Source organism: Pelmatolapia mariae, linkage group LG1 (assembly GCF_036321145.2).
Source record: "Pelmatolapia mariae isolate MD_Pm_ZW linkage group LG1, Pm_UMD_F_2, whole genome shotgun sequence".
In the NCBI taxonomy this organism is placed as follows: domain Eukaryota; kingdom Metazoa; phylum Chordata; class Actinopteri; order Cichliformes; family Cichlidae; genus Pelmatolapia; species Pelmatolapia mariae.
Window position 1 is genome coordinate 20,552,039 of NC_086227.1, and position 15,447 is coordinate 20,567,485.

Sequence of the window (15,447 nt, forward strand, 5' to 3'; positions counted from 1 at the left end):
AAGTAGCTGCGCTCTGTGTCTGTCTTTGAGTAACACTTTGCACAATAGTGAACTGGAGCTTGAGCATGTAACAAAGATCTGAGCCCTGCATCAGCCATAAGTTTGTGTGCGTCCCACTTCCTGGCTATTTAGGAGGGAGTCAGTAGAAGGCAAAATGGTTTCATTTGTACCCACTGGAAATAGATTTTCTCCCCCCCAAAAAATAATTTTCAGGATTGCTGCAGGTCATTTTCCACATGCCGTCTAAAAAGAAGATTTCTACGTTTTCATACTAAACTCACTCCTGCACCAGGTTCGAAACAAGGAAGCCACTTGGTTTAACTGTCTATCGATGGACTCCTGAATAACCCTGGGAGCACAGTGAGTGATGTGTGTTTGTGTGCTGACAGTGAGGGGCTGCAGACGGAGGGCGGAAGCAGATGTGTGTGAGAGAGGTTCAGAGCTGTGGCACTATCACAGGGTGCCTTTGTCTGCCCGTAGAGAGTGTTGAATTAAAGGCTGTTAACACTAGTCTGCACAGTCATATGCTAATGCCTCTTACTCTGAAAGAATAAATAAATTATGGGCCAGAAAAAAAAAATCTGAATGCCTGCTTATCATGCCTCATACAACACAGATAGTGTGCAAGAAAGATACAGGGAGTCTGCGTAAAGAGAGAGCGAGAGAGACAGTATGTGTAGGGCTGCATTAGAACGAGGGGGTGGCACTGCACAAAAATAGAGCTAAAGGAACATCAAAGATGCAAGACAAAAGGGATTCTCTATAACCTTTCTTCCTTTTTGCACCTTTGACTTTGCACTTACTGCAAGCGTAGGTGATGTTGCACGAGCGATAATGAGCGATAGATCGGGCAAAGAGGCAGAGATCGAGATTTGGACCGAGAATAAGGAGGGGAGGGGGGATTTAAAGGGAAAGAAACGGAGGGAGATTTAGATAGAGCCTACAGAGTAAGTGTGAGGGAAGAGAGCCAGCGCAGAGAAGGAGCAGAGGCAGTGGATGGGAGAAGAGAAGAGGAGAGGCATTGACTGGAAGCATACACATGGAAGAGAGAAGAAAACGGCTATTTCATGTGTTCACTGTGCATGACTGAAGAGTGCGGCTGTCTGACTGGATTGTTAGTCATCTGCTGCCCCACAACTAGAGGACGTACAAAAAGCACACAGGCAGGCTGGGAATACAGAGCTGTGTGCAGAGGATGAACAGGCGGTGTGGGCTCGCTGGCTGTGATCGCTGTCCTCAGACCCCATAGCCTCTTCCACTGGTGCTGTTGCAGGCCGTTAGCCTTGCAGTTAGACAGCAACAGTCATAAATACAGAATGAGCTCCAAGCACTCCTCCGACTGGATTCCCTACAGGTACTGTACCACATTCCTGAGAACACACAGAGGGGGCACAGTGTTCATGTGTGATTATTTGAGCGGGTGTTCAGAGATCAGACTGATTAACAGTAACATTGAGCCGGTATGATGACAGAAAAGCATACAGTAATGGTTTTTTTTTCTTTTTTTGTGCAGGGGTTTAATTTTTTTTTAAAATTTGTTTACGGGAAAATGGTTTAGTGAAATTAAATGTGTATTTTTAGTTTAGGTGGCGAGTTGTTGAAGAATCACCAAAAAAACAAACAAAAAAGAACAATCCCAAAATGTCAACTGCATCAACCTCTGATGATCTCATATTGTTTCACAACTGTCCATAATGTGATTCAGTGCTGTCTCTGATCAGTTTGGATCCAGTTTGAATGCTGTGTATATCAAAGATAGAACCACGTTCACATTTGTACATTTATTAATGTCCACTTTTTTAATCAATGAGAAAGTTCCTCATGTGTAAATGTGCATGTTTTATGTCTCCTTTCTTACTGCATGTGCCAGTATGAGCTTCACTGAGCCATGCTGGTGATACAGTCATGCCGTTTTGTAGCTCTAAATCTCCTGTTATAAAACATAAGCATTTCAAGTGTAGTACTAAAGCTGGTGGCTCCTTCCTCTAATTGAATGCCCATTGCCATGGTTTCCCTTGCTTGCTTTGAGACCATTGGCTTATGGTTGCTATAAGCTACGGTGGCAATCCGCAAATTTCAGAATGAGACTGCATCAGGACAACAGCAGGAAGCAACCTCTGTGGGTTTTATTTTGAATAAGATTCCTCCTACTATGGCAAAGTTGAAACAAAAGCATTTAATGAAATGCAGTAAATGCACAGACTTAAATAGCTAGCAGCGCAAATTACCACTATCTCTCCATGGCCTCCTTATCACTTGACCAGAAAAGCTGTTAACGAATGCTAGGCAGCAATATTAAATACTAACTAGATATTAACCAGTAAAAGTATCCGTAGCAGTAACAGTACTTGTATATACTATTTGAAAGAGGTCATGCCAGTGAGCAGAATTTTGATTTCATCTAATGAAGCTGACATTAAAAATACATGGGCCTCTTTGCAGGGAGGGTTGGATACAGCAGCACTCTGTAGATCTGTTAGTTAGAGGTATACAGCGCACAGAAAGCAAGTAATTCAAGGAAACATGCCGCTCAAACATCCACATAGAATTGGTGATGCTGAATTTGTTCTTCTCTGTGTATGAATTATTCATCAAATCAGGATTGTAGTTTTTTTCCTGTCATGTGGGAATGAAGAAATTATGTTGTCAAAAATCTGTTAATGGTCCGATTCTATTTTTTTACATTACCTTTTCAGAAATAACCAATTTAGTAGAGCAAGAAATGGTGTCCTACACCACAAAAGTACTTAAAAGCTTTATTATTTACATTCCCACCTGCAAGGTCAATCTACATCTGCACAACGCTCATGAGATTAATTTTCCAGAATCAAATTTCATGCATTTCACCATGCAAATGACAAAAATAATCTTGCTTTTGTGTCTCCATAATGAATTGCCTCTAGTGTTGCACACTGCTGCTGCAGAATCATCAGCCAATTACTGTCACATATTTAAACCTGATGATGCATGCAAAACTATTTTAAAAATATGAGGGTCTCATAACTTCTATTCTGTTCTCCATCCAGTCCTACATTCAACAGCAGCTAAGGCCTCTTTCAGTTTATATTCAAAGAAAAAAAAGAAAGAAAGACTGAAAATAGGGGAGCCATTGTTTCAACGAAAATCAGAATCCTGGGCAATGTAGCATGGTTTGTTGGTACAGATGATTTGAACCCAGCTGATTTATTGGCAGCCGATATTATCTTGCCACTCTATCAGTATTGACATGTTTAATGGTTAATAAATGAAAAGAAGAAGAAACACCCTTCAAACATGTAATGAGTGCTGACATTGCATTGTCTGTTCACCAGAGTGCACTCTGCAACTTGCCCGTTTGCTACAGCTGATCCGAGCAGAGCCTAAAGAAGTAAATAAATAACTACAAATGACAAATGTTAGAGAAATCTGTTTATGTTTTGTGCATCTGAAAGAAAAAAATATTGTCCCGATATATCAGAATGTTTGATTTGGAAATCACCAGATATCTCCCATATGGAAAAGAAATAGTAAAAACTTACATGATTTACTCATGAAAGTGGCCACTTTCTCATTACTTTCATATATTGTTTTAGTAAGTATCCAAAACATACAAGTTTCATTTATATAATTTTTCAAGGGATCTTATATCTGTTTTCACTCTTGTATGCTTTTCATACAAGTTTCACACAAGACAGATACAAACTTCATAAGATTTATATATATCTTTTCCATATGGGCTGTATTGATATTGGTCTCAAAAATCCTGTATTGGTCGGGCTCGACAGATGATTTCGGCACTACTTCCACAATGTTAGCAACAGTACTTTACAGCATAAATATGTAAATATCATACATTTGATTTCAGACACAATTAATTCTGATGAATCTAGGTTTTCTTTATTCATCAGATAGAGCTAAGGTGCCTTTTTCCACCTTAGTATTGAATCAGTCCAGCAGCCAGTCTATCAGTTTAAAAACCACAATAAAAATACTGAATTTATATGGCAACAAAGACTTTGCAAACTTGCATGCAAGTATTCAGGGATAAGCTTTTCATTTCTTTTCAAGAATTGCTGAGGTGCTTTTTTTGCACCTTAGTTTTAAATGGTATTTTATAGGTTTTGTAGAGGTGATTTATCGCAATGGATAGACCCGGATGTCAGTGCTTTACCTGGTCAGTATATACTACAGAGGTGTGTTAAAGAATGACCAGGCTCTCCACATAATAATGAGCCGTTTGACCTGCACTACAGAAGCACGTGTTCGTGCCATTATCTTTCAGTCTGATGCCTATTCACACTTGATCAATAGACATGGAGTGCTTTGTTTGTCTGTATGTCTAACAGAGTGTGGGAGGTAAATACTTTTTTATTGCATCTGTGTGGGCATTTGTCATCAAACTAGAGTCGGTGACACAGCACTATCAGTTTATTGAATGATTTTATATGGTCCACATTCAAGACTCCACTGACATGATTCTGACACATGAATGAAGCGTGTAAAAAGGTTCATCAACCATGCTCATAAAGGAACATCAGTTTATGCTCAATGACTCTATTGTACCTTCATGCAGCCAGTCATAGTGGGTGATGGAAAGAATTTCGTTGAAGTTGCTGGTAAGCAATCTGAGAGATTGTCAAGGAAAAAAAACAGACGAAAGATTTAAACTGAAATACAGGATTGCAATTGCTTTTAAATGTTGTAACTAAAAAATCATTTCTACTGAAGAAGAGATCAACCAAATTATGCAAATATACGTGCCTCATCATTAGTTGTGTGTCAAGAAAACTGGACATTTTAAAAATTTACAATTAAAAATGAAAAAATTGCGATACTTAGTCAGAATGTGGGTAATGTTACTGTCACAGTAGGGAAAATAGTGGTGCAGACCTCGACAAGAACCAAATTATTGGGACCGTGTGCAATGAATGATGATTCGAAGATGGGTGGGAACCAGGTCTGCGGCCACTTGCAGCCATCTAGCTATCTATTGGCTATCTTTAAAGTGAAATGACCTAAAAAGCACTAACCTGTAACCTTTTATATACACAGAAATTCACATGAACTACTTGCATTCAGAGTCCGGGCAGAACCTCATAGATTTGAAACAGGAATTCAGAAATTCCTCCACAAATACTAATAGAATTACTGCAGGACAGACATTTAACTGTAAAATATCATAGGGAACCTTGGGAACCTTACTTTTATGTAGCAATATAACCAACCAAGTCCCCTATTGTGAAGAAACATGTCACACACGGGCTGCGCTCATTGGTGCAAACTGACTCAGATCAATTGTAATGTGTTTGCAATCTGTGCTTATAAATGGGAAGCCAGTTATTTACAAACCTTCAAATCTGTCTGAGAGTGACTGCAGCCAGTTTGTGTCAGACATGTTTAGAGAGAGGTTGTTTCCCACCAGGGGACGTGCACAATTGCCTTGCAATGGAAAGTGGTCGTCCAGACGTTGAGGGTGTTGCACACTCAAAAAATGCAAACAGATTCAGTGTAATCACAGAGCAACAACAGATTTTTTTCTTTCCCTTTTTAGTATTATTAAAGCCATTAGAGATATTTCGAGGAATTTTGAGACACAGTATTGACTGTTATCGCAAGGCCAGAGTGTAATCGAAAGCTCCAGCAAAACTTTACTTCTTCTTGATCAAAAATGTCAATCAGAAAGACACTGATTTTGTGTAACCTTTCAACAGAAACAAACTTTATAACCATGTAATGATAGTCGTAGTCATACTTTGAAAAATGCTGCGGGGTCATTTCTATGACAAACTGAGCCTGCTCCTGCTACAGGGTCTCCAGGTCGGGAGAGATTAAAAGGAAGCTTGAATAAAGTGACAGAAGAAGTATGTTTTTGTGTTTATAACACAAAGCGATTTCAATCACAAGAGTGGAACGCCCCCGCCAAATCTGAGCTTTAATTCATCAAACATCAGAAGCACATTTTTCTCTCTATCCTTCATCATCTTCTCTTCTACTCTTCTACTTTAGCTCATTCTCTCAAGCTGTGCAGCAGGAAATCTCCGATTGCCCTTGAATTAGGAGCCGTGGATGTTTGTTAGAGGTCTCTTAGACGCCCGTCCAAGAGCTGAAGGAACAATCAGTGAGCCTGTGGTCAGTGATTAAAAGCTCTTGTGGTAAAAAAACAAGAAAAAAACTGAAGACTTAATAAAAAGTAGAACCAGCTAATCACTGGTGCTGAATGAATCCCGTAGCTTTGTTAGTAGGAGCTACTATTTTATTTACTTTAATAAATTATTAGTATTGGAGAGTATTGGAGAGCAGAGGAAAAGGAAGCACAGCAGGAGTAACAAGTTAACTTGAGTGGGGTTTGATCTTCTACAGCAGTACGTATGAAGTCCTGATGCCTGTCTAAAATTTGCCTCAAATTTGCACAGTGTTAAAAATGTGTGATTAAAAAATCATCCTGTCACTGTCTTGGAGAAAAACGTTTTAAAAGAGCACAAATGAAAGGAAAGGTCAAACAGAATTTAAGTGCTGTTGGCCGGCTATGAGAAACAATGTTTAACAATGTTACCGAGAAATACTGGCATCTGTCAAATTATAACTTTGTTTGTAGAACACAAATTGTCACAAATACATTCATAATTGGATCTGTTGTCATTTTGCTGTTCTTGATCTGTAGTTGTTTACTCTAGTTACGTAGTGCTTTATGTAACAGGCGGATGGACAGACTACAACACCGACACAAGCATTGCGGGTTGCTTTAAATTAAAAGCTGTCAAATCATAAAAAACAGGAACAGGCAGTCTACAGTTAATCCCTGTATAAATGCTAAGTTTATGACTTGAATTATAAAACATACAACTTCATGTCCCTTGCAAAAGGAAAACCTTTTTTTTTAGCGTTATCTTAAAAAAAATGCACTGTCACATCATGTGGAATTAATTTCAAAGAATCATCGGATTTTTAAAAAAGCTAATAGACATATTTTAAAATACGTGGCTGAATATAAAGTTTTACATAAAAACTTGCATCTTCCTCCAGACCCATGGCATACATCCATACGATGGTCAAATAGCTGTTCTAGTCTGAAGCCCTCCCAAAGGACCAAGCTCCTCACACTATCTCTAAGGCTGAGCCCAGTCTCTCTATTGCGGCAGCTCATTTCTGCCACTTGTATCTGCATTCTCATCCTTTCACTCACTACTTTGAAGCTTGTAAATATAGGTGAGCGTGGGAACGTATATCGATCAGGAATATTGACAGCTTCACTTTCAACTTGAGCTCGTTTTTCACCACAGCAGACCACCTCATTGCTGATGGCACACTAATCTGTCTGTTCTGGGTACACAAGACATGAAAACTAGCTGTTTTCATTTACAAAAACATTAGGAACCTTAACCAAGAAGTTCGTAGACCCCCTTTTGGCTGCAGTTATAATTTCAAGTCTTTCCAAGATTTACAAACCTGGATCATTGTTCGATTTAACAGAGAGCATCAGTGAGCTTCTATCTTCAGGTTTCTTTACAGATGTGCAGTGCTGTTTAAGTTTCACAACAGTGCTATGCTAAGAGAACTTGGAGTTTTCTTTAAGTACTCCATTTTACTCAATTCATTCTATGCTGTCAGCCTCTCTAAGCCTTCTGTGATGTAGAGCATCTCAATGCTGCCAGCCCAATGCTGCATCTAAGGAATGGTGTTAGCCAGAACATAAATCCTGTTGGTTAAACTGTTGGGTCCTTGTTTACCTCACAGACCAAGGATATTTGTGATCAATTACAAAGTTTGTTTCTATAGTCATAAATCTAGGAAAATATGTATTTATAGTCTTGGTCTTTGTCTGGATGTCTGTGCAACCTCTCTTGTGTCTCTTAGGTCATATTTTTGAATTTCTTGGATTCAAATTGTTTTCTGTTAAGGATTGTGGAGTTTGGATTCCTGCCTTAGTTCTACATTCAGCTGCATTTTTTGCTGAAAATTGACAAGAAACTAACTGCAAATGGTCCCCATCTTAGAAGCAACCATTTCAAAGGCAACAAACTCAAAAGTTAATCGCACAATTTTGATTGTGCCGTGGCTTCCAACCACTAGCGTGACTGTAGCATAAACAGGGTTCACCACACTGACAGTGCAACAGTTTGAAGTGTCAAAGCAAAGATCTGAATAGTTTCATAAAAGAGTTCAGCTTTAAAGTAAAGAATATAAAGTAAACTTGTTAAGTAGATTTCTTAACAAAAGCTTCCACTTTGTTATAATGGGCCTTGCACATTGATCTTCAGGGAAAATTGCAATACAAAATATCCATTTAAAATCTAATTTACAGTACAACAAATTTCTGATATTGATCATTTTTGCTACTGACAATAAGGGAGAGGAATAGGAAAGTGATGAATTGCAAGTAACCTCATTCTTCTGTATCTCCACAGTATTGTGTAACCTCCTTATACTTGTGTAACAATGCTCTCCACATTTTAACTAGCGGTCCTCCTTTTTTCCCCTCCCTAAATGTCGAGTATAATCATGATAAGTGAGAAGTCAGCTGTTTGATATGAACAGCCTGTAACTTAGTTTATTAGCTCATTAATAGCATTTGAATCGGTTTTGTTTCCGATTACTAAAGTAATACACATTGTTCAAATAAACATTGTCTTCCCTAACGTAATTATTACCTGGAAATTATTTTTTCTACTTTTGGTCAGTCATTACTTTAAGCTCTAAGTCATGATTTGTATTGCCAACTATTCATAGTATGAAATGTTATTAGGCTGATTAGCAAAGACTAATCGGAAGCTTCGGTCCTCTTATCATCTTATCAACAGTCTTTTCATTTTACACACTTGATTGTGATTGAAGTGGGTTATTTAAAGTTGAGTAAGTGGTTGTTGGAGTATTGGTGGTAGATATAATATTAATAAGGTTTATTTCCATCCATCCTCTTCCAATTATCTTTATCAGGGCTATGGAGTCGGGGCGTAGAAAGGTTTATATATTTGCAGACAAAGTGATCGGAAGTGACTGTGCATATTCTTTAATCTAAAATTAACATGCAGGCGTGTATTTTGTGCTTTAGAATGACACAATATCCCAGGGTGCCCATGCTATGCTGACCTTTAGGCATTTGCAGATGGCAGTATGTCATTATGTCACGTCAAATATTGCTCAAGTGAACAGTGGCGTTCGTGCAGACAGAGATACAGTATACGCCGGCTCTGCTGAGGATAGCTGACTGTTCAGCAAAGCATGCACAGAGAATCGTTGGTGCAGGACGAGGTCAGGCGAGTGTGTAGGTTATTGTTTGGTGTGTTCTTGCAGTGAGCTCGTGTGACTTCCTTTTGTCCTTAGAGTCTATTTGCATTGCATCAGATACCAAATTCGTTGCAAAGGACACAGGAATGCTTTTGAGAGATATAAAACATTTCAGTGAGCATGGGGATAATAGCATCCTCTAAAAGACCAACACAATACCCTGGTGAAAGGCTCATCTACTAATTGGACTGTGACTAAAATACTGTAGCTAATAGGGAGACTTCTTTATCTAGTTTGTGGGGTGATACAGGGAACACAAAGCCTTTCAATTTATTGAAGTCATTTAGTAGATTCTATTAGTGACCAGCTTCCAGCAAAGCTTCTGGATTGCCAGAAGCTATGGACCAGACAGATGCAGCAAGAGACGTTTCAGTGATTGTCTCCACTGTGAACAATGTGGTCAATGTACCGGTGACTGCCTTATGTTTCCTTTAAGGATCAATTGGTAAACATGTAATGCTGGATCTGAAGCAGTTTCTATTTCAGTTTTATTTATGTAGCAGAAAAATCATCAATATGCCCCAAACAGCCTTTAAAACCCATCATCCTTAACTCGTCTGTTTTTGCTTTTCTTGTGGCAGACGTTCCTCTCCATTTGCTCAAGGATACAGTTTCTTAAGTGTTCTTAAGTTTGAGCCATGGATTCAACAAATATCCACAGAAATGTTGTTTGCTTCAGTAGCACTTAATCTTTGTTGACTGAGCGGAGTAGCTGTGTGTATGTGCGTTCAGTCGCTCAAGCTGTGTTATGCTTCCTCGTCACAAAACATTTAAAGCTTTGCTACTGCTAATTAATTTATGGAGATTATATTGGACTTTTGCCATTTATATTCTGTCCATTGCTAGGAAAATCAAAATGCATCATCAACATCACTTTGAACAATATTCAAATGACACCTCTGTTTATGTTTCTGCTGTATTCGCCGAGAGACTATCTGACAGCTTTCTAATAACTCCCCTGACAGTTATTATTGTATGGAACCTTTTTGAAAAGTGATTTAAGTGCTTATGCTGTTATTTAACTGCTGCATTGTGTATCATGATAAACCACCCAGAGGATATAAGTATCTTTATCTAAAATGCTATGACGCTGTTAACTCAGCAGTGCCATCTCCTTTATACTCGTTTTGCTGACGGGTGCATTGTTACTATGCTTTGTATCTGAAATATTGTTTTCATGTACTCTACACATCCTCGTTTGGGCCGTGTCCATATTCGGTATCTGCAGCAGATACAGTTCTGTGAAAAAGAAAGATTTCACAGAACTCTATCCAGTTCTGTGAAACATTAAGTACACTGCATGATTTAGTAGCTTGTGAGCCACCTTTGGCAGCGGTTACTTGAAGTAATTGTTTTGTGTTTGACTTTATCAGTCTCTCTCATGATTGTGGAGGAATTCTGTCCCACTCTTCTTTCTATCATAGCTTCACTTAAGTGGCATTTAAAGATATTTGTTTATGGATGGCTGTCTTAAGGCCCGACCACAGCATTTCAATCGGGGTCTGGACTTTGACTGGAACATTGTATCACCTTGATTCTTTTCTTTTTTAGCCATTCTGTTGTAGATTTACTTCTGTGCTTTGGGGCATTATCCTGTTAGATGGCCTAATTTGGCCCAAGCTTTTGTTATTGGACAGATGGCCTCACATTTGACTTTAGAATATTTTGTTATACAGAGCAGTTCATGGTTGACTCAATGACTGAAAAGGTGCCCAGACCCTGTGGCTGCAAAACAAGCTCAATATCCGAGTATTGCTAAAACATCTTCTTTAAGAGGTGCTTGAAGTTGCTGATGACCAATTAATCAAATGTATTTGATTAGCAGAGTATACTTAGTTTTTCCTAAGTCCTGTCAAAGCTTTCTTTTCCATGTGACTGTAAGTGAATGCAGTTTTCAATAACAGAAAATGTATGCATTGTTTTTGTATCCTTCTCTGGTAAATGGTGCCCAAAGCATAATAATTATTTACATGAATGATTAGATTTTGCTTTTTAGAGAATAATGACTTGTATTATGTATTTTTATTGTGCAGAAGTAATCACAGCAGAGAGGATGATATAGCTCATGATGTGAAAACAAAATACCTTGAGGCAGAAACACATTCATTGTTTTGTGAAATTTGCAAGAAGCTTCATTAACATATAGTGTTTTATTAGGTAACAAGCTAAGACTTTAAGATTTCATGTATTTAGTGTTCTTCGCAATTCCAGGGAAACAATTGAATTGACTTAAGTAATTTGGAAAATGTCATTTTTCTATTACAGATATAACAAATAGCTGAAAAGCAGTTTAACCTAATCACTCCTCTTTCTTTGCTCTTTCGTAAAGCACTTTAGATGATGAGGGCACCAACCTCCGCCAGCAGAAACTGGACAGACAGGTAAGACTTTTGTTCTTTTTACTGTACTGATAAAAGAGTCACACCAAGGCTAAATCAATTACGGGAGGGCAATTTTTCGTGACACTAACTTCTGCTGCTGCATCAAGGGACCACAAATAGCCAGCTAGGACTTCTTATTTCTCTAAGTGGTATTCTATTAGTTCTCCCTTGTTGGTACCAGATTGGGCCCAGTTTTGATCGACTTGAACAAGGTGCTGGAAACATTCCTCAAAGATTTTGGTCTATAATGATATGAGAGCATCACACAGTTGCTGAAGATTTATCAACTGCACATCCATGATGTGACTCTCCCGTTCCACCACATCCCAAAGGTGTGCTGTTGAACTTTGAATACAGTGAACTCATTGTCATGTTCAAGAAACCAATCTGAGATGATATGAGCTTTGTGCCAGAACACGGGTACACTGTGGACATAAAGTGAGGGACATATGTAAATCCCAGAGATGGTTGTGTAGGAAAGTGCCACTAAATCAGCATTTAATGAAATACTCAGAGTAGACCTTTCAGGCACAAGCAGCCATGATATGTTCAGTAATTTAATCACCTTTCCCCTAGAGCTGGGCGATATAAGATTTTTTCATATCACGATATGTTTTTTTCATTTCAGGCGATAACGATATATATCACGATATAAGCCAAATAACTATATTTGTAAGATTTAAATGTGCCGTTGCTCACAAGTAAAATGTGAAATAATCAGCAGCTTGTCTTGATTTTAATATTTATTTCCCATAATAAGTTCAACAGGGTAGATGTACTTAAGGAACATGAGACTTTTTCAGATAAATAAAGGCAAATATTGCAAACTACACAAAAGGCAGCCGCTAAAGCGTTAAAGTTTCAAAATAGAACAAACAAAACAGACTACTAAATTGTCAAATCCACTTAGAAACAAAATATTAATTCTAAAAATAAATCTTAGTTTGTTTTACAGAAGAACAGACAAAATTGACCAACTTTTGTCAATATCAAATAAACTGAGAACTAAAAGGAAATTTTCAATCTCTCCTTGTTGTATAGCTTTCTGAACTTTCTGAATCCTTTATCATCCGCAACTGAAAATATTTCTTTTAATGCACGGTGCTTTAAGTGCAATATAGATTCTGTGCAGTTTTATACATGCAAACTAGCTGTACCTCATAAACACTACACAAGGAAAGTTACATCAGCACAAACTGTGTGCAGTGTGTATTTGTTTAGTAAGAGGAAAAATGTATAATTATGTTTTCATACTTGGCCTTAATATGCTTCTGACTTTGTTTTATACTGCTAGAATTGCATATAATAGATTACACAAATTAGAAAACCAGTTGGTCCATTCATCACCAAGAATATTAAATTAGCAACATTAATTTCACAAACTAGGGGGTTTCCACATTTCCTTCATAAGGCTGTGGGTCAGTGACAGACGTGAACATGCTGAGTGTACTATAATGTTAAATGGAAAAAGTTTAAAGTTTCAAAAATCTAATGTGCCAAACAGCAAAAAAACCCGTCATCACAGAGAGCCCTAAGTATACTAATTCTAAATTTACATGATTTGAAGTTTTCTGCAGCATTGCTCTCTTGTTCTGTACCAGTGTTGCCCTTTGTTGTTTTTTCCCCCACCACTTGTTCTGTGATAATGTCTCTGACCGAAGTAGGTCAGTTCTGTACAGAAGAAAAAAGAAATGACACATCAAATGCCCCCTTTTATGTGAGCGCGCACACAGCCTGAAGCAGAAAGCCTGGGTTAACAGAGAAAGTTGATAACCACCTTTGTGATATCCATTATCTCTCACTGGGGTTTTAGGTTTTGTTAAGCCAGCTCGCTCAAAGAACTTACTTCGCAGCACGGCCCTCGGGATCCTTAAGTCAAAGTGATGTTTGGCCATTTCACACCCTGCTAACTAATACTGCCGTTGCCATTGTTTGTTGTCAGCAGCACTGTATCCAAACAAAACAAACACTCAGGCTGCAGTCGAAGCATTTTCAGCTCTTATCTATGCGTAGTGCAGTCTGCTGCTTCTGACGTCCTGCTATTTTCCTGAAGTGGATAATGTAAGTGGAGTGCTTCAAACGGGTTCTCGTTCCGTTGTCAGAGCAGCAAAAGCTTGCGGAAGCTTGTCATAGTTCATCAGTGGGTATAAGGTTTTATGTGGTCTGATTCACTCTGAAGTAAACTGCTTTTTATTCATGCGTGACTAAATGAATGAATGAATGAATAAAGAATACAATTCTTAATGTCACTCAGTTGAGGGCTTCAGGCACGTAAGCATCATTAAACAAATTGTTATTGATTGAAACATCGTGTAGAGGCTGTCTAGAATCTCATTTATCCAGGGAAGGAGAAGGTTTCTGGACTTGTTTTTGGTCCTTGCCTCTCATGCTAGAGGCTTCCTCAGTGCCCGCAGCTGGTGTGCAGCTCCAGGTATAGGCTACCAGCGAGTTATCGTTCGAACAAAATTCACATAAATAACTGTGTGAATGAAGGCAAAACCGTGTGTGGGGAGCGTGCCAGGACTGTTTCGTAATTTGCTGACAGGCGTTGTTGTAAATCACATTTCCTGTTTAGAGATGGTATTTCCACTTTAACACAGGTGGCTTTTTTCCTCTCCTCTCTCAAACCATGGCTGTCCAAATTGTGTACATTGCTGCTCTCAGTAGCGTGCCCCCAATCCTTTTGATGCAGGTGTTCACTGTATATACTTCTGTGCACCCTTTGCCGCATTAGGCTGCATATATAAGGTTGCTCAGGTTGTGTTTAAGTGTTTTATCCTCTAGGCGTGTGTCTCAGGAACTTCAGTTGGGAGAAAAGCCTTTTAAGTTTCTCAAACACTCTAGCCACAAGCAGAATGACAATGTTGTTATGCCTGCTTTTTTCTTCTTCTTTTTTTTTTGATGTTGTTGTGTTGTTTTTCCATAAATCTCTTTGACTTGATGTTCTTTGACTTAATGAAGGTCCAGATGGGATAGCCACAGGTTTTAAGTGCTTTCTTCAGACGTCTGTGCTCCTTTGTTCCCTGTGCCTCTCCAGTTCTAGGGAACTGTGGGAGTCCAAGCGTAGGTACTGGTCTGTGTGTGTAGGTTTTAGGTAAACAATAAAAAATATGAACTAAAATAAGCAATTTGTTTTACCTGACATCCTCCCCTGTGAACTTCATATTGCAGTCACAGTGAACTGATAATTCTGCAATGGCTTCTTCTTAAGTTTAGATTTTGACCCAGGTATCATCTGCACATCTGAATCAGTGGTGTGGTGTTGTTTCGCCTCTCTGCTTTCCCCATGTAGCGATTACAATGACTGACACTAGTGAAGCCTTGGCACGGCCATGCTTTTATCTGTAGAAACTAATTTCTCATAGGTGGTTGTAAAGCAGAGTTCAAACAGATCTCATCGTGGATAACGAGCAGAAACGTGTAGTTAACAAGCAGAACCCGCCGCATAAGGAATACGCAACACTCCTTTGAGGACAGACACACGATTTAAGAAAGGTGAAAAAAGTCTGCGTGATGTCAGATTGCTTCGATATGGGAATAGAGCACCTAAGGTCTGCCTGTATTTCAGTAATTTTCAGCAATTTTGAAGTCACCTAAAGTGAACTATAACCTGCTGTGCACTACATGAGAAAAAAAAGAAAAATCTGGCATGCTGGGGACATATTAGGGGAAGAGATAGAAGCATGCACAATATTGTGTCTTTCAAACCTTTTATACTAAAGTTTGTTAAGTGCTTTATCCACAGGTGAGACCATTAATCATTAAATAAATTCACTGTGTAAAATGTCTCTGCTAGCTTAAC

At 38.6% G+C, this 15,447-nt stretch overlaps 1 protein-coding gene across 3 annotated transcripts in view; it reads left to right on the forward strand.

Annotated features, from left to right (window-relative positions):
• The window catches only part of tub (TUB bipartite transcription factor), a 60,732-nt gene that overhangs the window by 27,750 nt on the left and 17,535 nt on the right, over positions 1 to 15,447 (forward strand). For 2 of the 3 annotated variants that reach the window (XM_063475163.2, XM_063475172.1), the window contains exon 2: positions 11,594 to 11,645. In XM_063475163.2, coding sequence (XP_063331233.1) covers positions 11,594 to 11,645 — 52 coding nt within the window. Of the gene's footprint in view, positions 1 to 689; positions 1,355 to 11,593; positions 11,646 to 15,447 lie in introns of those variants that run through there. The other variant, XM_063475180.1, reaches the window with a different exon arrangement.